General features: G+C 31.4%; 3 protein-coding genes across 3 annotated transcripts; 1 reads left to right on the forward strand and 2 right to left on the reverse strand.

The window, feature by feature from the left end:
• Positions 1 to 9,321: 9,321 nt before the first annotated feature.
• LOC104905446 (uncharacterized) lies at positions 9,322 to 12,967 on the forward strand. The gene is made up of 6 exons (XM_010693997.3): positions 9,322 to 9,713; positions 10,992 to 11,114; positions 11,464 to 11,640; positions 11,769 to 11,850; positions 12,200 to 12,264; positions 12,405 to 12,967. The coding sequence occupies exons 1-6, from the start codon at positions 9,423 to 9,425 to the stop codon at positions 12,714 to 12,716; spliced, it is 1,050 nt and encodes a 349-aa protein (XP_010692299.1). The 5' UTR covers positions 9,322 to 9,422; the 3' UTR covers positions 12,717 to 12,967.
• On the reverse strand, positions 12,907 to 17,112 carry LOC104905453 (protein trichome birefringence-like 19). Its single transcript, XM_010694008.4, has 2 exons — positions 16,545 to 17,112; positions 12,907 to 13,779 (listed from the first exon to the last, which is right to left on the reverse strand). Exons 1-2 carry the CDS (start codon positions 17,022 to 17,024, stop codon positions 13,024 to 13,026), a joined length of 1,236 nt encoding a protein of 411 aa, XP_010692310.1. The 5' UTR covers positions 17,025 to 17,112; the 3' UTR covers positions 12,907 to 13,023.
• Positions 17,113 to 18,157: 1,045 nt separating this feature from the next.
• On the reverse strand, positions 18,158 to 22,111 carry LOC104905438 (protein trichome birefringence-like 19). Its single transcript, XM_010693987.4, has 2 exons — positions 21,512 to 22,111; positions 18,158 to 19,094 (listed from the first exon to the last, which is right to left on the reverse strand). Exons 1-2 carry the CDS (start codon positions 22,004 to 22,006, stop codon positions 18,315 to 18,317), a joined length of 1,275 nt encoding a protein of 424 aa, XP_010692289.1. The 5' UTR covers positions 22,007 to 22,111; the 3' UTR covers positions 18,158 to 18,314.
• Positions 22,112 to 27,183: the final 5,072 nt, after the last annotated feature.

Consider the following 27,183-nt stretch of genomic DNA (forward strand, 5'->3'; position numbering starts at 1 on the left):
AAGAATAGTAATGTCACCACTTTTGATGCTTCCTGGTACCAAGCTCAAAGGAGTATCTTTGATCTCTCCTTTTATCACTTATGTGTTCTTTTTTAATTAAGTTTCCCTCATTAATTTGAGTCCAAGTGGGCTGTGGGCCTGTGGCGGCCATTGAGGATTGCAAAGGAGGATGACTTTGCGTTATTTTTATGTCCTATTTTTAAGCCTTATTTTAAAGGTATACGTACGCGTTATTATGGTTTGTCTTTTTGTACACCATACTCTGTCTGGACTGGCCGACTGCTAAAGACTTTTTCCCTAAGCATGACAATATCCCTGCTCTCAAGTGTTGACGTGTGTAGTTGGATTGGTTAACCTGAGCAACGTATTGGTCTAATAAGGTCCTTCTTTTTATCAACGGGTTCTTTGTGGGGGCAAAAAAAACATGACAACATTATTTTATATCTAATGGTTTGAACTTCTTCAATTTCTTTTTCATTATATCACTTTGACATATTACAGTATTCACAAATTTCAATTTGACTATCGTTTATGATTTATATGTTAATGAAAATATAGTCATGTAGGATCTTTTTAAATGCTTCTTAATATGTATTTTTTATATTTTTTACAAATATAAAATTAAACATATATATCATCAAAGTCTTGCATTGACATGCGTGAAAAGTGAAAGTGTTACATTTAAAAAGAAACGGAGAAAATATAACTGTATGTGAATATTGTTTAGTTATATCTAAGATTTGAAATCAAAATCTATCTGCGACACTTTATTTAGTTGCTTCTTAACTTACAAAAGAAAAAATATTTACTTTTTCCGTTAAAAAATAATTACATCATTTTATGTTTTCAAGGTTGTCGATGCATGGATTAAGACACTATTATCTTTAATTATCAATATGTAAAAATTATAAATAATTAATATTAATAAAAGATAAATTAAGATGAATATAACACGATAGAATAAGACTATTTTTTTCCTAAAATACAAATCATCAAAGACAGTCAAACAAAGTGTGAAATGTGAAGGAGAGGTGGTAGCTCAGTGGAGTACGACCTCGAATTCCAAGGCAATGCATTGGGTTCGGATCCTTATCTCAACATTATCCAAGGCAATGCACTGGGTTCGGATCCTTATCTCAACATTATGTTGGGAATTATTCTTGTGGAGGCAGTGGGCCTTGAGGCATGTTGTCGTTTGGTGTGTCATCCAGGCTAATAGCCTATTTAGTCTAGCAGAAGTTGGTTTTCGGGACAATTATCTTTTCTAATTAAAAAACAGTGTGAAATGTGAATAGTAAACACTATATAAATGATGCAACTATTTCTAAATGGAGAAGTATATATCTCAACTTGTTATTTTGATTTAGTTGACTTTAACAACACATTTAACTATAGTTTCATTGATATTTTCAAGAATGAATTGTGATCACTCTAACGAGAAGCTTTGCTGATGGTGGCTATGTATATCTGTTTTTATTAGGATTCCTTACTTGGTTAGCATTTCACTTTGATTGTTTATTCGGTTGATACGAAGGTTCCGTTATTTTGAATTGAACTGAATTGAAATTAATTGAATTGAACCAATCTAAGATTTTACTAGGATTCCTTACTTGGTTAGCATTTCACTTTGATTGTTTATTCGGTTGATACGAAGGTCTCGTTATTTTGGATTGAACTGAATTGAAATTAATCGAATTGAACCAATCTGAGAGAAACTGAAGTATAAAGAGAAATTGAATTGAACTTCAATGAATTAATTGAATTAAACGAAATTGAACTGAAAATAAATCTAAAAGAACAGGATCTAATGGGTCAAAAGTTGTTCTACCTTTGTAACAAGCTACTTGTATATTAGGGTGTAGCATATTTAATCTTTATTATTTCACATTATCCGTCTGAATTCTTATATAGATGTCAAGTGTTTATGGTATTGTAGCTTCCAATTGAAAATCAAAGTTGTTACATCTATTTTTTGTTTAATTTTAATAGTCAACTTACTAAATGGCCTAGATCTAATATTAGAAATGAACGGTTCAAATTACATAAATTATTATTGCTAATTTCTTTTATTGTATCTATTATTAAATTATCCTTATTTTTATTATCATACAAAATTCTTATATCTTCTAATCAAAAAAAAAAAAAAAAAAATCTTATATCTTGGTTGAGTAGTTGTTTTCCTTTAGGGATTTAGGATCTCCTAGAAAATCACTTGATTTTATTATTTTTCATGGTTTAACACTCAACCTTTATAATTGATACTCTATCTATCTCAATATCTCATAGAGTTTTCGTACTTATGTTTTCATGTTTTCCAATTTACCTTTTACATCATCAATTAGTTATTAGCTTAGGTCCGGGCTATTTCCCGGATAAGATTATTTTCATTTATTAATATTGTACATTAAAATAATAACACTAAATACTACTTGGTCTAGTGGTTAGGACTTTAGTTTATGAACTTGAGATCACGGGATCAAAACCTATACTATGAAACCTTTTTTTTTTGAAACCTATACTATGAAACTTTTAATGTATTTAGAAACTTATAATGTTTATCAATAAAATAATACTTTTTATCCAAAGTAACATTATCGAACCATCACATTGTTTCAACTCCAACTTTATGTTAAAAACAACAAAAAGTTAGTGATGTATAATTTATGATTGCTTTATGCATTATACGTGCTTCATTGGTTTTAAATTATTTACTCATAAAATAGCACAATCAAGAAGAACTGAAGTTATTCAAATGCTATAGAAAATTGACTTGGAAAGAAAAAATTCAAAGGTTTTACTGCAAAAAAAAAAAAATATAAAAAAAAATTAAAGCACGCATTGCGTGCATAAATTGCTAGTATCAATCACTCCATCCAAAGTTCGTCTCATAATAATATAGTGTTTGCAACTTATTTTCTCATTTTTCATGGAAATTAAAATCAATGACCCAAAATGATAAATAATTATGTCGTGGGGCAAAAAACTAGAACCAGTAACTGGATCGTGTCGTGTCAATTTCGTGCCGAATCCATCGGTAATCGGGTTGAATAGCATCAACCATAACTTGACCCGTTTATTGACGTGTTAGTCAAGTCCGCATAATGCTTCGTCATATATTTCTTAATCCACGTCTTATATACTAATATCTTACCTAAATAAACTAAATTGAATATGTAATACTCCGTATTTTTAGTAAGTTATTTTTTTTTTTGAGGGAGTAGGGAAAAAAAAGGTTTTATATACTAAAAAGGTTTTTTTATTAATTATTAAGGTTTTAAATAGGCTTTTATATGAAATTATGGGTTTTCAAATAAATTCTAGTCAAATTATATATTGGGCCTAAGTTCACAAATCTAATCCAAGTAATTGGTTAATAAAATTTAAAATATTTAAAAAAAAAATTCAGAAAGGATTTACAAAAGAATAAAAAAAAAAAAGAAAAAGAAAAAAAATAAAAATAAAAAAAATCCGTGAGGTGTAACACGACAGGGGAGTTATACCCAAAGTGATTACTTTGTTTTTATTATTTTATTTTTTGGTTAATTAAACATCTAGACTATTTATCTTGTGGAATATTCCTCTATTCTAGCTATATGATCATAAAAGATAGTTTATCTTAGCTAAAATTAATTATCTTTTCTCAAAAATCTATCTTTTAGTTTCCTAATCCTTTTCCGATTCTACTTTTCCAACTAGTATAAATAGGGGTCTCTACCCATCATATTCTTCACACCAAATTTGAGGAATAAATCTCTTTTCTCAAGTTTAAACTCTCTGTCCCTCTTAGCCTACCTTTTCTCTTCTCCCTAGTAGTTATTATTATTCAAGGTGCGTGTATATGTAGATTTTTAATATGTATTTGGCATGCGTAGTATCATGTTTATAGGTTTATTATCTTAATTTACATGCTTTATTTAGATCTTGCGATCCTTTGTTGTTTTAGTGTTATGTCCAATTTTATTAATAACATCAGTGTGATGTTGAGCTTTCTTAGTGGCTTAGTTGCGTCAGCTCATTACTCATGGCATACTTTGCAAATTCCAAGTTTCTTAAAACATATATATATGCCATATGCGTGCATAATTAGTTGCTGCTATGTTATTTGTTAGTACCATAAAATTATTATTTTTGATAAAAATTTCCAAGATGATTCATGAATAAGTTATTAATCTTATACCTTTATATGGTTAAGTTGTAATATTATTTTAAAGGAAGATTATTTTCAAAAGATATTTATTAGTTATATGATCTTTTATGATCACAATTTATAAAAGGTCACGACTTGTTATTTACTAACAAGAACGGTAGCTATTATATTATTTACCCATGTACTTTTTGTATAAGTCATGTGGACAAGGTAGTTCCCCTCGTAATAGACTCATTAAGGAATACTAAATTTGGGGGTGTGTGCACACTTTAGGAAAGGTACCTAGGCAAGGGAAATGAGTTTTATTAAAGTTATATACTTTATATTATACAAGTTGTTACAAGTATCCAAGGAAGGTTTATATGAATATTTTGAATGTTTAATAGAGTATTTAAATTTCCGCATATACATGTACTCAGTATTGTTACTGACACGCCTTTTGTTTTGTTTGTTTTATGGCTTTGTCCCTGTGATGATCCTCTTGCTGAGTAGATTTCACAGGTTGATTGATGCATACTTCGTATTGGGGAGCTAGTGAGTAATACATATAGCTTAGTTTAGTAGTTATTATTTTTATATTTCCCTTTGTTATAGTAGAAACAATAATTTTTATTTATAAATAAAGAGAAGTTATTATTATTATTTCCGCTGCATTATTAAGTTAGTAGTTAGTAGTTTTAGCTTTTAAGGTTATCACGTGGCGGTAATACTCTCAAGTTTCTCAAGTGTTTTATATTAAAATATATTCTTCAAAAAGAGAGAAATTTGGGGGTGTTACAAAGTGGTATCAAGAGCCTTTAGGTTTATTAATGAGAGTTTGGGTAGATTTAGGAAGGGCATATAAGTTAGAGTTTCGCATTTTAGTGCATAAATTTTTTGCATTTTATTTGCATTTTTTTTTTCTATCCTGCTTAAAAAGTTATATTTTCAAATATAAATATTTTCCAATTTATATATTTTGAAGAAAGGAATAAGTGTGTGGATTATTTTCCTGAGGAAAGTTCTGGCTAAGGAAAGACTCGGTACTTAAGTTGGCCACTTGTGCCGCACCTCTCTTTCCTGGGAACTCCCTCGATTAATTTTTCCATCCACGAAAAACCTAGTATTCGAAATAAAAACTTATATATATACTTAAATTTTTCGAAAACACAAATAGTTTGATTTTTTTTTTTCTTTGTTTCCTTATTTACAATCAGATTATTGTTCTTATGAATAGTTGTATGACATTCTGTCTAGCAAAGTATGAAAATATTATTAATTTTCATAAGAGGAGATTTAGTTATCTTTATGACAATATACGTATGGTACTTACTATTTGTATTTTTTTTACCACAGATTTATTATGGCAAATCATAGTCCATTTTTCGTACGTATTATAGTAAAAAGAGATGCACAAATTGTGACTGATTATGTGCGTGCTATTTTGAAGTATGCAAACTTTTTAATAGAGCAAGGATACCAACAGTTTCGTCATCATGGACCAACGATTGCTCTGCTTCTAGAACACTTACCCTACATTGAACCCTACCATTGGCTATACATTGATCCCTCATGTTGGGCATCCCATCTAATAAAGTCATCATATTATAATACTTATTGTATAGCCAATGGTAGGGTTCAATATAGGGTAAGTGTTCTAGAAGCAGAGCAATCGTTGGTCCATGATGACGAAACTGTTGGTATCCTTGCTCTATTAAAAAGTTTGTATACTTCAGAATAGCACGTACATAATCAGTCACAGTTTGTGCATCTCTTTTTACTAGAATACGTACGAAAAATGGACTATGACTTGCCATAATAAATCTGTGGTAAAAAAAATACAAAGAGTAAGTACCATACGTATATTTTCATAAAGACAACTAAATCTCCTCCTTATGAAAATTAATAATATTTTCATACTTTGCTAGACAAAATGTCATACAACTATTCATAAGAACAACAATCTGATTGTAAATAAGGAAACAAAGAAAAAAAATTCAAACTATTTGTGTTTTCGAAAAATTTAAGTGTATATATATATATAATAAGTTTTTATTTCGAATACTAGGTTTTTCGTGGATGGAAAAATTAATCGAGGGAGTTCCCAGGAAAGAGAGGTGCGGCACAAGCGGCCAACTTAAGTACCAAGTCTTTCCTTGGCCAAAACTTTCCTCAGAAAAATAATCCACACACTTATTCCTTTATTCAAAATATATAAATTGGAAAATATTTATATTTGGAAATATAACTTTTTAAGCAGGATAGAACAAAAAATATGCAAATAAAATGCAAAACTTTATGCACTAAAATGCGAAACTCTAACTTATATGCCCTTCCTAAATCTACCCAAACTCTCATTAATAAACCTAAAGGCTCTTGATACTACTCTATAACACTCCAAATTTCTCTCTTTTTGAAGAATATATTTTAACATAAAACACTTGAGAAACTTGAGAATATTACCGCCACGTGATAACGTTAAAGGCTAAAACTACTAACTACTAACTTAATAATGCAGCGGAAATAATAATAATAACTTCTCTTTATTGATAAATAAAAATTATTGTTTCTACTATAACAAAGGGAAAAATAAAAATAACTACTAAACTAAGCTATATGTATTACTCCTCACTAGCTCCCCATACGAAGTATGCATCAATCAACCTGTGAAATCTACTCAACAAAAGGATCATCACAGGGACAAAGCCATAAAACAAACAAAACAAAAGGCGTGTCAGTAACAATACTGAGTACATGTATATGCGGAAATTTAATTACTCTATTAAGCATTCAAAATATTCATATAAACCTTCCTTGGATACTTGTAACAACTTGTATAATATAAAGTATATAACTTTAATAAAACTCATTTCCCTTGCCTAGGTACCTTTCCTAAAGTGTGCACACACCCCCAAATTTAGTATTCCTTAATGAGTCTATTACGAGGGGAACTACCTTGTCCACATGACTTATACAAAAAGTACATGGGTAAATAATATAATAGCTACCGTTCTTGTTAGTAAATAACAAGCCGTGACCTCTTTATAAATTGTGATCATAAAAGATCATATAACTAATAAAATTCTTTTGAAAATAATCTTCCTTTAAAAGAATTACAACTTAACCATATAAAGGTATAAGATTAATAACTTATTCATGAATCATCTTGGAAATTTTTATCAAAATAATAATTTGATGGTACTAACAAATAACATAGCAGCAACTAATTATGCACGCATATGGTATATATATATATATATGCTTTAAGAAACATGGATATTGCAAAGTATGCCATGAGTAATGAGCTGACGCAACTAAGCCACTAAGAAAGCTCAACATTACACTGATGTTATTAATAAAATTGGACATAATACTAAAACAACAAAGGATCCTAACACAAAGGTCCACATCATCTTTACATAGTCTTGATCGTCACTAATCACTCATACCAATATTATACTTCATCCGTCCCAAAATATAGTTCTCATTTCTATTTTGGGAGTCAAATTTTAAAAACTTTGACCAAATATTCTTACTAATGTATACAAAAAAAACATATTCATGAGGGTTTGTTAGATTCGTCTCAATGTATAAATTCGTAATATCAACGTTTTATATTTTATACTAATAAGAAATAGAAGATATCGTAGGTCAAAGGTACGTCTTGGAGACTGTGCAAAATAAAATGGGAACTATATTTTGGGACGGAGGGAGTATTGTTCATCGCAAGATCTAAATAAAGCATGTAAATTTAAGATAATAAACCTAGAAACATGATACTACACATGCCAAATACTAATTAAAAATATACATATACACGCACCTTGAATAATAATAACTACTATGGAGAAGAAAAAAGGTAGGCTAAGAGGGAGAGAGAGTTTAAACTTGAGAAAAGAGTTTTTGAGAAAAGATAATTAATTTTAACTAAGATAAACTATCTTTTATGATCATATAACTAGAATAGAGGAATATTCCACAAGATAAATAGTCTAGATGTTTAAAAAGTTACTAGATAATACTTCGGTTTTAAAAAAACCCTAGCCTCCCCTCTTTTTTTTTCTCTCTCAAACCCTAGCCTCCCCTACCCATTCTTCATCAATTAGGGGCTCCATGGATGTTTTCATCCATGGTAAGCCCCTTTTCCCCTTTTATTTCCAGTTTTTAATTCATTTTCTTGTGTTGTTCAATAAATTAGTCTCTCTTTATGAGATTTTCTCAAACCCTGTTATGGGGTTTTTAGTTTCTGTTTTGGAAATCTCCTTCTCCCCTATGGGAGTTGTGAGTATGGTTCTTTCGTTTTTAGGTATGAGAAATTATTCTCATTGGTTGAAGTTCGAGACTCAACATGAAGGTATTGGAATCTCGGATGCGGTCAATCTGATTCGATCAAGAATGTTCTTCCCAAACTATATCAGAATGATAGACTTCCTCATCAATAGCTGCTTAATTCAACAAATACAAGATAGTTTTGCTGTATTGTTCGATCTGGTTCATTGTAGTTTCTTCAAAGACGAATTTGATTTAGTCTTGTTTAATTGTATCTTGTTCTACTTTAATACCTATTGTAGATGTCGTTTGACCTTCAATTAATGAAATTTTTCTTTCCCAAAAAAAAATAATCTAGATATTTAATTAACCAAAAGATAAAATAATAAAAACAAAGTAATCAATTTGGGTATAACTCCCCTGGCGTGTTACACCTCACGGAATTTTTTTATTTTAATTTTTTTGTAAATCTTTTGTAAATCCTTTTTTAATCTTTCTTTTTAAAATATTTTTAATTTTATTAACCAATTACTTGGATTAGATTTGTGAACTTAGGCCTAATATATTAATTTGAGCTAGAATTTATTTGAAAACCCATAATTTAATATAAAAGTCTATTTAAAACCTTAATAATTACTAAAAAAAACCTTTTTAATATATAAAATCTTTAAAAAAATATACTAATAACTTACTAAAAATACGGAATATTACATATACTCTTAGTTATGTACCCAAATTATCTTGGGTCCGGATCCTCTAGAGTTTTATGAAAACTCTACAGAATAGAGTTGAATCCTGACCATATATTATAAAATCAAGGGCTCATGATTAGTGAGAAAGGAAAAGAAACTCTATCTAGAGTTATTTTGGAACTCTAGAGATATCAACACAATTATCTTATGGGTTGGTTGGGTAATTACCCAAGTTCTAACAACAAACTCAACGGACACTGTCACAGTGTCAGCGTATTACACAAACAACAAGGCTTGAGGAGAGAGAAACAAAAACACAGTGAGTTCGATCATCGATGGCGGGGCTGTTAGCATGGGCAGCCGATGTAGTAGGCGCAAATGAAAGTGGAAGCGATAATTCCGACGACCCGAGTTCGATCCCTCTCATTCTAACCCCACAACAACAACAATATCTGACTGAATTGAATCATAAAGCAGCTTCTCTCAATCGTTCGATCCAAGATCTACGGCTCAGAATTCCTCCCTCTGACATCTCTCAACGTCTTCCTCATCTTCATGCTCACTCACTTGCTTCCAATGCTGCACTTGCTCTTCAATTAAACTCCCATTCTTCCACTCGTGAGCAGGTCATTTTTTTTTTTTTATGATTGTTTATATTAATGCTTCAATTAATTTGATGGGTGTTTTTTTTTCTGGGTTTAATGTTTGATTTAGTTTGTGGGTATTTGAGTTTTGGTTGGTAATTGCATTTTTATGATGGAAAAAGAAAATTTGAACTAATTTTGTTTCTAGGTTTTGTAGTTTTACTTATATAGTTATACCCCTTTTGAATTGCTATTGCGAGTTTTTGGGTTTGTTGATTTTGTTGCAGAATTCTTAAATGTATGATTTTCTTGAAATTTTTTGGAACTTTGATTATCTTGGTGTATGAAATTTTGTGGTATATTGGCAATAGTGCAGTAGCTTGGTTTTCTATTTGTACCTTTTCTGTTTATATAATTGAATTACATGTTGATGAGTTGATGACATATCAGTGAAATTGTGAGCTTTGTATATCATACCGAATCCTAGATTATGTGAACAAACTGCTTGCTATACCTTTTCTGATGTGGGTATCCGGAGTTTTATCAAGGGGAATTTTCTTTGGTGTGTTATGACTGTTGATGTTTAACATTGGGGTCATTCGGCTGATCAACTCATATTTCGTGGCTTGATAGCTTAGGATGCGTTCTTTTCCCGTGAAAATCATGAACTTGGCCGACTTCTTGATTGTTTTTTTTTTTTGATCCATATGAGCCACGAAGGCAATATAAAGAAGGGGAGGGGGGTTTCGAAGCTGTGAACTATCGTTCACAGCACCTCAATCTTAACCACTAGGCCAAGACATCCTTCCTACTTCTTGATTGTTATTTAAACTTGTTTGGAGTTTTATGAATCGTTACGTATATTCTGTTTTCAAAATCAATATTAGTGAAACTGGAACAAGATGAGAACTTTGGTTCTTGATTTGTGCTAATTGTCCACTGAATTACTCATTGTCATAGGAATTTGAGCTTTTAGGTTCCAATTAGTTGACATTACGGGTATGGTATGTTTGATTCTGGATGTATTGAAGTCCTGTATTGCTTTGTGTGTCTTATCCGAAAGTTTTTGGCGATATTTCAATCCTAGAGTTAAATTTTACATGTTGTTCCTATTGAACTCCTGGAATGAATTGATCACTTGTTAAAGGAAGTTGGGATAGCTTTGTTGGCCAGGTATTTGATGGTGATTTCCTGTTTGCAAAATCAGGGATGGCATCAAAATGGACAAATTTGACTTAAGACCAGTAATTTGTGCAAAGTTATGGATAATGGTGGAAGGTTTCTTTATGGCCTCATTTTGTGAATGACTTTGCTGACCAGGCACAAGAAAGGGAGGCTATATTGCTGGAACAAAATGCAGCTTATGAAAATGAAATCACAAATTGCGAAGCTAAGATCCAAGAGAAGTTGCAGGAGGCAGAGCAATTGCAGCAAAAGTTGAAGGTAGGCTTCATTCTTGAAGTCAATTTTTTCTTATAAATTGTGTTTTTGCCTAAAGTTTTAACGACCAGTCTTCTATTAAGAACATCAACTTTGAGAAATCAGATTCCCGATAGAAACCAATATTATCAGTTTGTATCTAATGTCGAGGAAGGTTGTCTTTCTACTTGTTCGAAAGATAAGATATATTCTTCCAGGATTCAAATGATGATTGAGTTGGTTTTTGACCTAGAGTTCTGGTATTTTCGTGAAACTGGATGTTTACGGTTTACCCTTCACACACACAAAGGTGTTCCACTAAGCAATAAACTTGTCAACAAGTAACTGAAAATAACTTATGCTGCTATAACAGGAAATGAACTTGATTGAGGAAAATCTGAAAGCTAAGCTGCAAAAAGTTCAAGCTGCTTCCGGTAGCAGTCAGCCTGAGAATTCTTCCATTGAACATAATGAAGTGGACACAGAAGCTGCAGAAGAGGCCTCCCGATCTGCCTTACTTGAGAAATTGGAGAACAAGAAGAAAGAACTGGTACATGCTTGTGCTTTTATGTCAGACAACAAATGTTTTATAATTTAGATGATAGTGAACAAAGCTCTAGAAAGGATAGAAGGCAAGAAGTAGATTTAATGTAAATTTCCCTTTTGAAATTTCTACAGGAATTAGTAGAAGAGAAAAGTCAAATATTAGAGAAGAAATGGGCAGAGGTTCAAGAAAAGGCGCTTAAGCAACCTTCTCCAGGTCTGTCCTACGTCACATACTTGTGTTATTCTATTTCAAAGCATGCACTATAAGTAGCTATATGTGCTACTCAGACTCTTCATTTAACCTCAAGTATCAAATCCTTTGACACGTCAATTTTGACCAAAAATATGTAAATTTTCACATAATAACCGAGTCGAACTCTTGGACACGAGTAACATGGCTACAAGAGTTCACATATTGCTATTTTTGTATCATATTCTCCTAATTTGTTAAGCTGATGCCTATGATCTTTGTATCTACTTCTTATAAAAAAATTTATTTAATATTATTTCTGCTGACTTGATCTTGAGTATTTCTCATTGTTGGGGAAACTAATCCTCTACAGGTCAGAGAGAAAAGGCACTGGACAAGCAGCTTTATAGCCTGATGGAGCAACTGGCATCTAAACAGGTTAGTCGAGCCCTAAAAAGCCGAGGCATCAGTGTCCTGCTCTATAGTCAAGAATAGAAAACTATTGATGATTTTTTTTTCTAATGTGTCAAATAATTGAAAAGTTCCTGTTAATATCTGACCTAGCTAAGTTTCTGTAGGATCAAGCCGAAGCTCTTGCAAATGAAATACATATCAAGGAGAAGGAACTTGAGAGATTGAATGCGTTGTGGAGGAGAGTTGAGAATACCAGCAAGGAAGCTAGCGGTACCGCTGCTAGGAACCGATTTGTAAGAAGTGGCTCAAACATGGGATTTGATACCGACAGCGATTTCGATGGTCGTAACAACCTTCCGTATCACTCTGGTAGCCGATTTGAACATCGGCAAAGGCTCCGACTTCTAAGGTCATCTTTTGTGCTTTATGTTTTTCTGTTGCACATAATAGTCTTCATTAGGATTTTATTCATTTGATAGTGTTGTTCTTAGGATTTTTGTTGGAATATGGCTAGATGAGGATCAACTTGTGCACATAGAAGTATGAAATTGACTGATGAATACATCATATATATAGATCATACGTGTATGGATAAATTGGGTAATTTGTATTCCCACCTATGTAATGATATTGATGTCTGAATTCTGGTACTTTTGATATTTAGAATACACTGTAATTATTTGACCTTCCAATTTAATAAATTTGTCCCTAAAAAATATTATAGCAATTGCCAAAATCTTGTGAAGTAGTAGAAACACAATTTTCCTCATTTTCTAGCTAATCTCAAGCCTTAAACATCTCAAGTAAGAAATCACTCCAACTATCAATTGGCCCTGGCAAACACCAGTGGACACAATCACTTGGCCAGGTTAGATTGGCCGGACGCCCATACTTACTTGGGTGCCCGTCGGGCCTCATCAGCATAAGCCGGGTCATATCAAGGAGTCGAAAACTCAACCCACGTTGTTGGGCCAATCCTTGGGCCTCCCTGAACTCCTGCATTTGGGCTGTGTACAGTTCCAAAGTTTCTCCTTCCAAATGTACCTCATTGCTTTTATAGGGGCTTTTCTTCAAACAATCACCACCGTTATCCCACTCACCCCCTTCAAAGTGGCCTGGAACAAAAGTCCTCAAGTACACTACTCCCTTGAAATTTTCCTTCTCTAAAATGGTCTGGAATGCTGTCCGAAACGCGTTCTGATACCCGAATGAGAGGGAATATTCCGTGAGGTTGTCGATCTCGCAATACCGACAACCCATAAAATTACGTTTTTCATAGTATATAAGAGGTCGGAAGAACCATTGTCCTGCAGATATGATGATGTAGTTAAACTTGTCGATTTCGTCCTTCCATACCTCATCAGCCTCATCCAGATGGAGTCCCCAGAAGGTCTTTCCTGTTCTTCCATTTGGGTCATTTTCCAGTGTTTTTACTAGAAATGGACTCCAAAGTATAACTAGTGTGAAGTTGTATGATTGATAGAACCAACGTTTGAAATTATCATCTTTGTTATTGGAGACATCTATAGGATGTTCCACCTGTGGGATTGGAGAAAATAAATTTTGTTAAATAACCAGGAGAGAACTAGAAGAATTAATGATCCAATTTAATATAATAAACATGGGATTACTGTTATTAAGCTTAAGATCAAATCAAATTCACTCTCATACACTACCTTCAAGGATACACATACATTAACAAGACACTATAAAAAATTACATAGGCATGAGGGAAAGTAAAACTTGAAATAGAGTGATACTGTAACAAAAGAATTTGAATAAATAAATAATATACGCCTTGCACCTCTAAATAGTGGCCACATACGATTTGAGGTCATATTTCGAAATTTTAGTTTTAGTATCATAATTCTGAATCTATGTTAAAACTACACACCATAATATTATGCAAATTCTTAGGTGTTTCCAGAAGCACGTAGAACTATGTGCTTCCAATTACATTCATCGTCGATACGAGAATGCATATGAACATAACCCAAAACTAAAATCAGCATAAGAACAAACACAAACATGACCATTTTTATGAGTTGCTAGCTTAAGAGCTTATCTTCCTTAGTCAGCTTAACAGCCTCATCAGTCATCACCATATGTCAAATGAGAGTCGAGCTGGTTTTTTCTTTGTGGGACCTGAGTCTTGCTGTTACGTCAGTCTGACAGCAAAGAAACGGTGCAACTGCACAACAATGCATGCACCATTGTCACCAATTTAGGGAAAAGGACCATGAGCTACACATTATTATCTGATTGTGACAAACCTAACCTCTTCTCCCTCTCTATCGTTAGATTTGTCAGGTTACTTTATTTTCTTCACTCTTCAGTTCCAATTATGCCATTTTTTTAATAGAACAATTAGACTGGGCATGAGCCGGACCTATTCACGAGCTTGGCTCGCGGGCTTTGGGTACCGGCGGGCCGAAAAACTTTCAATTTTTGTCCACGGCTCGGGCCTCTCACAGGCCTAACCTGTGTTTTATGTTGTTTTTTTTGGTAATTTTAGACTAAAAAACAAAGAAATTGGGCATTAGGCCCACATGCCATCTAGACAGGCTCGTGCCGAGATGTACCGGAAATAAAATTTCTTGACCGTGGTAGGCTCACGAGCCGGGCCGGCTCCCCCGACCCATGCCCACCTGAACACCTGTAGTTATCTCATATTTGTACCCTCGATCTCAAAATATATTTCTCGTTTCCTTTTTCATAGTCTCCAATGTATGTATATTTTATTATCAAAAGCTTTAGTTACTTATTAATAAAAATTATAAAAAATTAATATTATGAAACAGCACATTGAAACGAATTTAAAATATCTTAAATGATTTTTTTTTTGTATATATCCATGAAAATATTTAGTAAAATATTTAAAAATTTAATCTTGAAAAATAAAACAAAAACTTATATTTTCGGATAGAGGGAGTATACTCTTCTACAACGAGAATATTTATAGTACACCTGAGTGTACCATGCTCATGGTACACCCAAGACTATTTTTTCCAAATGAATAAATAAGCAAATGAGCATACATTTCTACTATTAAAGAAAATGAGCAAACACTTTTATTACAAAATGAATAAAATGAGCAAATGAGTAAATGAGTAAAATGCCCATATGAGCAAATTTGGTGTCAAATGAGCACCTGAAATTCTAATTTATTACAAAAATACCCCTGGGTGTACCATGCTCATCGTACACCCGGGTGTACCATGAGTGAACTCCTTCTACAACGATAAGTAATACGAATTTGGATTTTGAGTGAACTTGATCCATTATCACATTCACCGACATTGTTAAAAAAAATTTTATTTTTAAAACATCATTTAGAAAGATAGTTACTTTAATGTAAAATAAAAAGTACCTTACAAAAGAGTTTTTGTTTTGTTGCCAGATTTCGACCAGAACGTCGAATTTCAAATGGTTTATCCTTACTTCCTCCCTCAATTTTTGTGTGCGTGAATTTCATTGACTTTTTGGCTTTTGTAATAAAATAAAAAAAAGTTTGTTAGAAAAATAAAACTTAAGAGTGTATAAAATGTGATAGTAAAAGGCATGAATTTTGACTCTTTGGCTGGATTTCGGCAGCAATGTATTGTTTCTAAAACATTAATTACCCTAATCATGTTCTTTTAAGTTGATTACTCTAATCATCTTTTGTCCTACTACATAAAGTTGTCGGCAATGTATTTTCTTACCACTCGTTACATAATACAATGTCTATTTCATTTTTGGTGGTCAAATTTGAAATTTTTTGACCGAATACTCTCATTTGTATATATAAAAAAACATATTCACATGAGATCTTATTAGATTCGTCTCAATGTGTAGTTTCATAATTATATTTTTTATTAATACAGAATTGAAGATATTAAAGGTCAAAGTAACGTCTTAGAGATCGTGTAAAAGAGAAACAAGCATTATAGACAGAAAAAGTATCATTCTGATGTCACAATTTCATAATAACGGAAAACCTATATACAGTAAAAACATTTCAAGTACTGACTTCGTGATTCATATGGATTAAAAAGATAAAAACATTGCAAGAATCTTGTCTTCTCATAACAAACTTTAATGAATTCCGATTCGCAATATTAATATCAAAAATCTCCAAATTGATCCCATCCTAACTCAAACTTTACCAAATAAGCTAGCTGATATCTATAATTTTCCCTATTTAGAACTTTAAACCACGATGACAGAAATCGTGTTTTAAAACTTTACCAATTAAACTAGCTGACATCTAAAAATCGTTCCGAACTGATAAATAAAATCAAATAGAAGTTCATAGAGCTTACCCGGGACAAGAGACAAACCAAGGATTGCATATGGTTCCTAGCCACAGAATCACCAACAAAAGCCAAAGATTTACCCCTAACAATCTCCAAAAACTTGTAAGGATTAAAAATGGGTAACTCACATTCATTTGGCTTCCATTTCCACTTCATGAATTCAGTATCGGGTCGACCATATTTCATGCAATTTTGGTGTTCTTGGATCACATTACAACTATCATTTGTGTAATATGGAGCCTCCATATTTGGGATCCATTCTCCTGAGAAAACATCACATGATTTTGGACTATTACTTGTAGATGAAACTTCATCTTGATTATCATTTTTTATGTATGAAATAATAAGGTTTTGAGGTCTTTTTGTAGAAATGTTTTTCACTAATTGTAAGGTTATTAGAGTAAAAAGAATTATTGGAAGTGTTATTTGTAGAACAACTTTTTTGTTTAGGGTACGATGTTGAGATTTGGTTGACTGTAAATCCATGGATAAATTTCAGAATTAGAGGGAAATATAATTTAGAAATTTTATGAAGGTCTAAAATAAAGTTTGGAATTTTTGGGATTTATATATGCATAGTTTTTTTTTTTTTTGTGTGATGTAGCTCTTATCTGTGATGATCTTTTGTGCACCCTTAATCATCTGACACGTGGCAGTATATTTATTCTTTGTTCATGAATCATGATAGTGAAAGGAAACCACTTGCAATAAATGGTGAGGATGTGTTTTAATCTCCACAAGTTCAATTCAAAAAGGCTTTAATTTAGATTGAAATTTCAAGTGATTTGTGATGAATGGTTGTGTTGGTTTATTTTAGGATTTAATTGCAATTTCTTATTCGTTTTGTCTTTCTTTTAATTTTTTAAAAACTAGTAGCTCGAGAATTTCATTATGATGTCGATATTCACCAAAACAGTAATGATTTGAGGGAAGAACCAATATAAATTAACTCAACATTACTTCTCGTATCCAACCTAGTCACCAACAAGTGAGCTAGATTTTACATGCCCGTTTTAACATGAGAAAGAACACAATAATAAAAAAGAGAATATTATTTCGAATGTCATGAAAGACCAAGTAGATAGGAGAAGGCTCCTTGGTCAACATCTTGCTATATATATATTAGTTTCTATTGCATCACTTTCGATCACAACTTTTGCATATCCAAGTCGCTTTGCAATCAATAAATCATAACTTACCACTTGTTCCTCTGTTATGTCCGGAGTGATAACATTGTGATGTGTCATATTTAAGATTTTAGGTGTATTTAGATTGCATTTCTAGTTCATATTAGAGCATTTGAGTGCAATTTTGCATGATTTACTCAAATTCTACTTTACTGCTCTCAGTTTGCTTGTTTTGATGAATTTCAAGTGATTTTAATACAAATAGACTATGGTTGGCTAGGCTTGACTTAAACAAACATGAATAAAGAAGGTAGAATGCATGAGGATCACAAAGCTTCTCTCTGGACGAATTTGGGCTAAAATGACGCAAAATTTTGTGAACCGGGGATCGGACTAGTAGCTTTTGGTCCAGTTCTGGTCCGATCCCGATCGGTTCCATTTCTTATCGGTCCAGTCAAAAATGAAAGTATACAAACTAATTTGAGATAAACATAAAAGTAAAAGTTCATACTATTCTGAAACGGAGGGAGTATGTAACTTGTAGCAATTTGGTATTCTTCTATACAAATCCCCTATATATATATTAGCAATTGCTAAATTCCTTCATGTATTATGTAATTAACAATATATCCTCATTTGTAATCTAATCTTATTGAAAATTCTTCTTTTCACTTTTTAACAACTCAAGCAAAAAATCGTTCCAACTATCAATGGGACCAGGCAAACACCAATGGACACAATCACTGGGCCATGTCACATTCAAATTGGCTGGACGTCCATACACACTTGGGTGGCCGTCGGGCCTCATCAACATAAGCCGAGTCATATCCATGAGCTCAAACTTTAGCCCACGTTGTTGGGCCAACTTTTGGGCCTCCTGGAAAGCCTCTATTTGGGCTGTATACATTTCCAAATTTTCTCCTTCAAAATTAGTTTCATTACTCTTAATAGGCCTTTTCTTTAAGCAATCCCCTCCATGATCCCACTCTCCCTCTTCAAAGTGAGAGGGAGCAAAGGTCCTCAAATAAACTGTACCTTTGAAACTTTCCCTCTCCAAGATGGCCCGAAACGCGGTTTTAAACGCGTTTCGGTACCCAAAGGAGAGGGAATATTCGGTGAGATTATCGATCTCACAATAACGACAACCCATAAAACGCCGCTTCTCATAATATATAAGGGGCCGGAAAAACCAATGGCCCGCGGATATAATGATGTAGTCAATCCCATCGATCTGGGCCGTCCAATCCTCATTAGGCTCGTCGAGGAAAAGCCCAACAAAAGTCTTTCCAGTTTTGCCATTTGGGTCGTTGTCTTGGGTTTTCACAAGAAATGGGCTCCATAATATAACTAGTGTGAAGTTGTAGGATTGATAGTACCAACGTTTGAAATTATCATCTTTTGTGGGGGAAATATCCAAAGGGTGTTCCACCTGTCAAAAATAGGCATAATATAGCTAGTGTGATTTGCATGGATTTTTCTTAATTAACTGAATCAAGATTATGCAGGAGTATAACTAGCTCTTGTTTCGGACCATACGTCTCAAATTATTTATCGACGTGTATTTGAAGTCTTCAAAAACATAAATATTTGTCTTTAAATGATTCCCCCCTACAAATACTAATTAACATGAGCATTGTAGCGTAGTTGGTTAGTGCATTAGCATGACAAATGATAGGTCACGGATTCGAGTTTTGAAACACACATTTTTATTGTTTAACTAGTTATTAGGCCCAGGCTATGCCCGGGCAAGAAAAAATTTCATTTATTAATATAATATTTTATGATAATAACACTAAATACAACTTAGCCTAGTGGTTAAAACTTTAGTATATGTACATGAGGTCTCGATATCAAACCTTATACGTACTACACAATTTTTAAATTTTTTATTGTACATGAATTACATGAACTAAAACTTCCTAAGAAGAGCGCCACGCCTTTTAATATATTTGTACTAGAATTTTTGGCACACGATGTGTGCTTGAATTTTTTTCGAAACAAAAACTCGATTTTCTTCGGCATAAGAGTTAAAATTTGAACATTAGACATATGAAGTATAATTGTTTTTAGTTGCAAAATTTGATTGGTTTAGTTTCTGTCACTTAAGTCTCTCACCATTATTTGTCTTTTTTTTTTTTTTACTTTGCAAAGTTAAATTCTTTTTGAATTAAGTAAAATACTAACTTCCAAATTCTAAATACTGTAAAAAAAGTAAATAATTTTTTTCCCTGTCTAACTTCTTTGAGTGATTTGCGTAATTTTTATAACGTGATTTCACTACAAATACACCTCTATTTTTATCATAACCCACCATTAATTGTAAATGGTTCTTGAGAATAGTGATTTCTAAGTAAATGTTTTTGTATGTATGACGTTATAGGTTATTAGTTTTAGTTTGTATATTAATTTTAAGTTTTAATAAAGTTTTTCGATTATTTGAGTGATTTGCGTAATTTTTATAACGTGATTTTCTCAATTGTATGAGTGACTTGTAAAATGTTTTTGTATGTATTGACGTTTTAGGTTATTAGTTTTAGTTTGTATATTAATTTTAAGTTTTAATAAAGTTTTCCGATTATTTGAGTGATTTGCGTAATTTTTATAACGTGATTTTCTCAATTGTATGAGTGACTTGTAAAATTTCTTCTTTTAAGTGATTTGTGAGTGAGTGTTGTAAATTAATTTTCGGTAGTTTTCTTTGAGTGCCAATTTAGATTTTGACATTCCTTTTGTAATTTAGAAAGAGAAGGGGGGCAAAATAAGCCTTTCAAAAGAGGACACCATTGCTCCCCCTTCCCTTATACAATAGAGATAAATAGATGTCTCATTTGATTGTGTGGGGAGAGAGTACATGTGATAGCATAACATTTACTTGTCTCGAATTATATATACTTCATATATATATATATATATATAGATTATATGATTTTGACACATTGATTAACCTAAGCATGGATCCCTTGGATGCTCTATTAGTTCAACTAATCTTGTCCTTGCACCGCATGAATTGCGTCTTAAAGTTTGTATCTTGCCAGAAAACAATGTTAGATTATTCCAAGTTCCAACATGCTTCTATATATTACTCCAGTATGATAAAGTGGTTATGCAGGCATGTGGCTTGTGACGGAAAATACATTCTTCTACATTCTAATTTCTACCCTAATGACTAGAAGTGGTTGGAAATTAGTCAGTAAAAAAAAAAAGCAATTCTTCAATTTAACATTACTAGGTTAATCGAGTTGGGTTAGAGTGAGACGAATTAAATCAAGTTGGTCCATTAAAAGAAATCGAGCCATGATCCACCCACTAGGCTATTAAATTGATCGAATCTAACAAGACACCCACATATATGACTGATGCAATAAAGACTAACAGAAACGAATGTAATTCTTGAATAATCATATGAAAATTCCATCAATCAAGCCATGATAACACAATTTATGATTAGTTGTAGTACTCCCTCTATCCACATTTCCGTTGACTTCCTAATTACAGTCCAAATTTGACTCTTTGACTTTTAACTTATTTCATGACAATAACTTACTCCCTCTGTTTCAAATTATAAGTCATTTTAGCCAAAAGTTTTTGTTTCAAAATATAAGGCATTTTCGATTACCAATGTAAAATTAAATACAACTTTATACTATCAAGATAATATTATAGGTTATTTTCTATTATCAATACAGTATTTAATGTCAATTCTCATTACCTATGCAAATCTAACTAAAACTAACTAAATTCTTAATATGTGTAAAAGTGGTTTACATGCCTTATAATTTGAAACGGAGGGAGTATAAGCAATAATATTTGATAATAATAGTAAAAATATGATGGTGAAAAACTTACCCGAGACAAAAGACAAATCAAGGATTGCATATGATTTCTAGCAACAGAATCACCAACAAAAGCCAAAGATTTACCCTTAACAATGTCCAAAAAATGGTAAGGGTTAAAAACGGGTAATTCACACCCATTTGGCATCCATTTCCACTTCATAAATTCAGTATCGGGTCTTCCATATTTCATGCAATTTTGGTGTTGTTGGATCACCCTACAACTATCATTTGTATAATATGGAGCCTCCATATTTTGGACCCATTCACCTGAAAAAAGATCACATTTTTTTGGGCTTGTTTTTTGGGTTAACTCTATTTTTGTAGAAGGAAATTCAACATAATTAACATGTAATAATGATGATGGTGGAAATGATCTTTTGAGGTAAATATTCTTGGATAATAATTGTAGTGTGATTATAGTAAATAAAATTAGTGGAAATGTTATTTGTAGAATAAGTTTTGGCTTGAAATTTCTTTTTTGGATTTTGGGTGTGTTCATCTCCATTGGCTAAAGCTAGAGAGAGAAGGAGAAGATAGAGAGAGAAAGAGTTTTGAAGGTTTGAAGGAGCTTTTAGGTGTTCTATGGTGTAAGGACATCTATGAGAAAATATGCCCATGTTCAAATAATCTAATTTTAAAAAATATTTTTTTCTTTTGAAAAAAAAAATAAATTGAAAATATAGGGTGGTCATGCATGCATATTGTTGTATAGTAGCTCTTATAGTTTATGGAGTACAACAACATGTTTCTTAGCTTGACTCATGACATTATTGGAGAAAGTCAATTGATTAATTTTTCATATTATTTTGATATAATTGACTTATACATGATTAGATCTAAACATGGCCTCAAATATGAATTTGAAGTTATTGATCAAATTGGTAGCTTAAGTAATCCTAATTAAAACTAATACTATATGATTAATGTCAATTATTATACTACAAATAAAAGTAACTATGAATATCATCAATTAGCCTGAGTTCTCACTCAAACTTGATTTTGTCGAATATAACTTGAAATAAAATTACATTGAAACTAAATTTGGTGTGATATATATGTTATTAATTAATTAATAATGCAATAAAAGTCAATCTAAAATAAACGCAATTCAGACGAGTCATTTATCATAACCAACTTTGTCTACACTAAGTAAAAGTTTCATATTAGATCATTGTGGACGGTGAAATTGATGAGTTGAATGATATACATAGAAAATGAGAGATGATACACATACACTTGGTGTATGTGGACCAACATACATTGAATGTATGTGTTACTATTAAAATGTATATTTTTTGTATGTGTTACTACTAAAATGTATACAGTTACTAAAAAATTACAAACTTACAATCATTTGAATCTGTTTTGTTATTAAACGATATTTGAATTTACATAATACATAGACGATTGATACTATATTTCGAATTGAATTTTATTACATGGGAGGGATGAAAATATAACATTATTTTTCTACAAACAAATTAAATTGAAAACGGCAGGAAAATTTAGTAGAAATCAATAGTAGAAAAATGGTGAAGATGAAGCTAATATATGAATAATCTGGAAAAAAAAATTACAATTCTTTTTTTGGAATTTTTTTTTTAAATAAGTCAGCCTTTGTGCAGTCTTCCCATTTTTAGTCTACCTTTTGATTATTCCTGATTAAATTAGGCTTGTATGTCTGTTTTCTTCTATAGAGTTTTAACCTGTTTGTGACTTGTTTAGTAGGTTACTTATGATACGTGTTATAATGTCCCACCCTCACTCTCGCCTGTTTTAGAAGAAGGGACATTGTAAAACGTATCATAAGTAACCTACTAAACAAGTCATAACTCATAAACATGTTAAAACTTAATAGAAGAAACAGACATACAAGCCTAACTCATTCAGAGATAATCAAATGTAGACTTAAAATGGAAAAATTGCGCAAAAGTTGACTTATTTAAAACAAAGTTTTCCTTTTTTTTTTAGTTTTAAACAAATAATTTATACAAATCTAAACAAAGAAAATTTCGTAAAATAGATTTTCTAAACAAAGATAAAGAAAAAATATTAAAAACAAAATTATATGTCGAAACATTGTAAGTTTATAATATTTTTAGTAATAATATATATTTCAATAATAACATATATACACAAGACATAAATTTTAATAGTAAAACATACACCCAGTATATGTGTTGTACACATACATGATACATCCAATGTATGTGTAGCATTTGCGTATAGAAAATCCAACATATATCACTTGTAGGCTTAGCAGTTAGCACATGGCATACACAAAGCATATAGAAGTAATATGATCCATTTACACCTCAAAAAAAGAATTTATAGAAGTATGATGCTTTTAGTAAAGACATGGGGGTAGATCTAGGTTGATAATATAGTGACTCAATATAAGAGTTGCCGATTTGGAACCACCTTCGCCTAGTCGTGCATGTGCTAAAGAATATTGATAGTTAAATTATTTTTGGAGTACATCTAGATATAATAATAATACTATTATTAGTAATATTATTGCTTATAAGTTTTGCAAGATTGCAATAATTGATACAATATTTAGTCCCTTTTATCTAAGAAGTAGTAGTAGTTTTAACATAGTTTTATGGTTTTTTTAAATTATTTTTCTTTTCATCACATGGACCGAATTTTTTGAAAATCAATATATACACTCCTTAATTAATTTTATAATTTTCGTTGTTAAATACGTTTTTCATCCCAATCTACTGATTCATTAGTATATGCTATACTATACATATTAAGTGGGAAAATCATGTAAAGAGAAAAAAAGTTAATCAAATCCTCACCTTGTTTTACTTTATACTCTTTTCGTCTCAAAATATAGTTCATATTTTTATTCTGGATGTTCCAAAATATAGTTCTTGTTTCTATATTTAAGTTTCATTTTTCTGTAATTTAATTTGCTTCTTGAAATTAGTTTTTTTGCTTTGTTTATTCAACTCAAGTGTTACAAATTAATGCTCTTTCACCAATTATTTTCCATTCTTTCTCCTAAAATCATCTTTTTTCCATATAATATTTATTTAAATAAATAATTTTTTTTACTATTCCTCTTAGATTTTACTCCCTCTGTTTCAAATTATAAGACATTTTAGCTAAAAGAATTTGTTTCAAAATATAAGGCATTCTACAATACTAATGTAAGATTAAATAATGCAACTTTATATTATCAAGATAAGCTTATAGCTAATTTTGTACTCCCTCCGTCCCAAAATATAGTTCTTGTTTCATTTTGCAGTCTCCAGGACGTACCTTTGACCTAGCTAAGATATTTTCTATTCTCGTTAAAAAAAATATAAAAAGTTAATATTACGAATTTACACACTAAGACAAATCTAACAACATCCCTCATTAATATGTTTTTTTGTATACATTAGTAAGAATATTTGGTCAAATTTTTTAAAATTTGACTCCCAAAATAGAAACAAAAACTATATTTTTGGGACAGATGAAGTATTATGAATACAATATTTAATGTCAATTCTTATTATCCATGCAAATCTAACTAAAATTAACTAAATTCTTAATTTGTGTGCAAGAACCTTAAACGACTTATATTTTGAAACGGATGAAGTATTTACCTTAAATTTTATGAAAAATTATATCTTAAAATAGAGGGAGTAAAAAATTCCACTTCTCTTATTTTTATTTGTCAACTTGTCGAAGTGTCAACCAAACAATACCTAAGAGTACAACCAATGGTTGTCCTATAATTTGTGGTCATTAATTATTTTATTACTTTCTCACTCTTCCATCTACCCCACTATATGTTCTCTCTCCTCCAATTCCTTCTTTGCTCCTCTTTTTCTTAATCCATCATGAAGAGCTGAGCATTAGTTTTTGGGCCAAATTTTTTCTCTCTCCTAATAAACTAATATTACTTTTATACTCTCTCTCCTCATAACCTATAAGGAGGGCAACAATTGGGAGTACTCTAAGGTTTTTAAGAAGAGGTGAGAGAGTGAAAGTTGAGATTTCTGGGACAACCGGGATTACGTCCAAGTTTCCAGCTCACAACACACAAGACACAAAAATCAAGAAAGCATCATCAATAATCAATATCATACTTACAACAATGCAATAAAATTAGGGCCACCGACATTCATGTTACATAACAGTATCAGTATGTGATATGTCACAAATGTCGGTAATTAAACTAGATTCAATAAATGCATAGAAACATTTGCGCATCTCTTCAATCTAAAGGTAATATATCTAATTATTTATTAAGAGAATAGAGTAAAGGAGATAAAAATTTATGTTATTAGACTCGGATTATGTATTAGGTAAGTATTTTAAAATATTATGTGATTTAGTGGCTAAGACTTTAGTATATAAACGTGAAGTTACGAGATTAAAGTTTATACTCCTTTTTATTATTTTATTAATTTCTAACTTGAAGTATTATCTTAGTTCTATTTTTTTTACTCATATTTTGATTTTTGATTGTTGTCATTACCCCTCCTAACTTTTTTGAGGAATACTATTATTTTTATTACTAGCTTCAAATAAGCAAAGAGCAAAAATAATAATTATTATGAGTACAATTAACAATAAATATTATATAAATCGAAATCTAAAACTTAGGATCAAATCGTATCTATCATACTACTCTGTGTGGAGTTTGTCTTGTAAGATACCGCCTACTTTCAAATTAAAATTACGCAATGGTAAGCCTAATATTAAAAAGAGAATTAGCCCAATATTGATTAGATTAATTTCTTTCAATGACTAATTTAATCAATTTAGTGACTAGGTCTAATTTTATATTGAACTTTAGACCGTCTCTTTTAATAATTTTGCTCTTTGTTAATCTCGATATATCACCAAAAAATTAAACCTACTTCATACTATATGTAAGACAACAAGCAAAAGCAATTAACAAATGCCCGATACGATCTATTGATTTTAATTTATTCATCAATTTTATTAAAAATTCATCTCCATAATAATAATAACTACTATTATTTATTATCATAGTCACAATTATCATAGCAACACCACCACAAAATTTACATTGGGGGATTTTTTCTTTTTGAAGAATGGGGGAGAATATATTGAAGAGAACGTATTGTGTCGGACTCGTCCGACCAAAGTCCAATTTTTTTTCAGGTAGTCTTAATTTTTTTTCAGGTAGTCTTCATTTTTTTTCAGGTAGTCTTCATTTTTTTTCAGTTAGTCTTCTTTTTTTTTCAGTTGGATTTTGTACTTCAGTTAGACTACTTTGGGTTTCAGTTGGTCTTTATTCTTTTTAAGGTAGTCTTCATTTTTTTTTCAGGTAGTCTTCATTCTTTTTCAGGTAGTCTTCATTTTTTTTCAGGTAGTCCAACTGAAAAAAACAAAGTCCAACTGAAACAAAACAAAGTCCAACTGAAAGAAACACAAAGTCCAACTGAAAGAAAACAAAGTCCAACTGAAACAAAACAAAGTCCAACTGAAACAAAAAAATAACCAACTGAAAATGGAAAAGAGGAAAAGAATGAAGACTGAAATTAAGAATTTCATGAAGAAAACTACCAACCTCAATTTGTTGTTACTCGCCACCTTTTCTTCACTCTCTTTTTTTTTCATAATTTGTTTCAAGTTTTATTACTGAGGAGGGAAGATTACATTGCTATTGATACCAGAGGGTTCGACATTCCAGAACATGGGAAAGTCATC

Source organism: Beta vulgaris, chromosome 2, assembly GCF_026745355.1.
Source record: "Beta vulgaris subsp. vulgaris cultivar EL10 chromosome 2, EL10.2, whole genome shotgun sequence".
NCBI classification, from domain to species: domain Eukaryota; kingdom Viridiplantae; phylum Streptophyta; class Magnoliopsida; order Caryophyllales; family Amaranthaceae; genus Beta; species Beta vulgaris.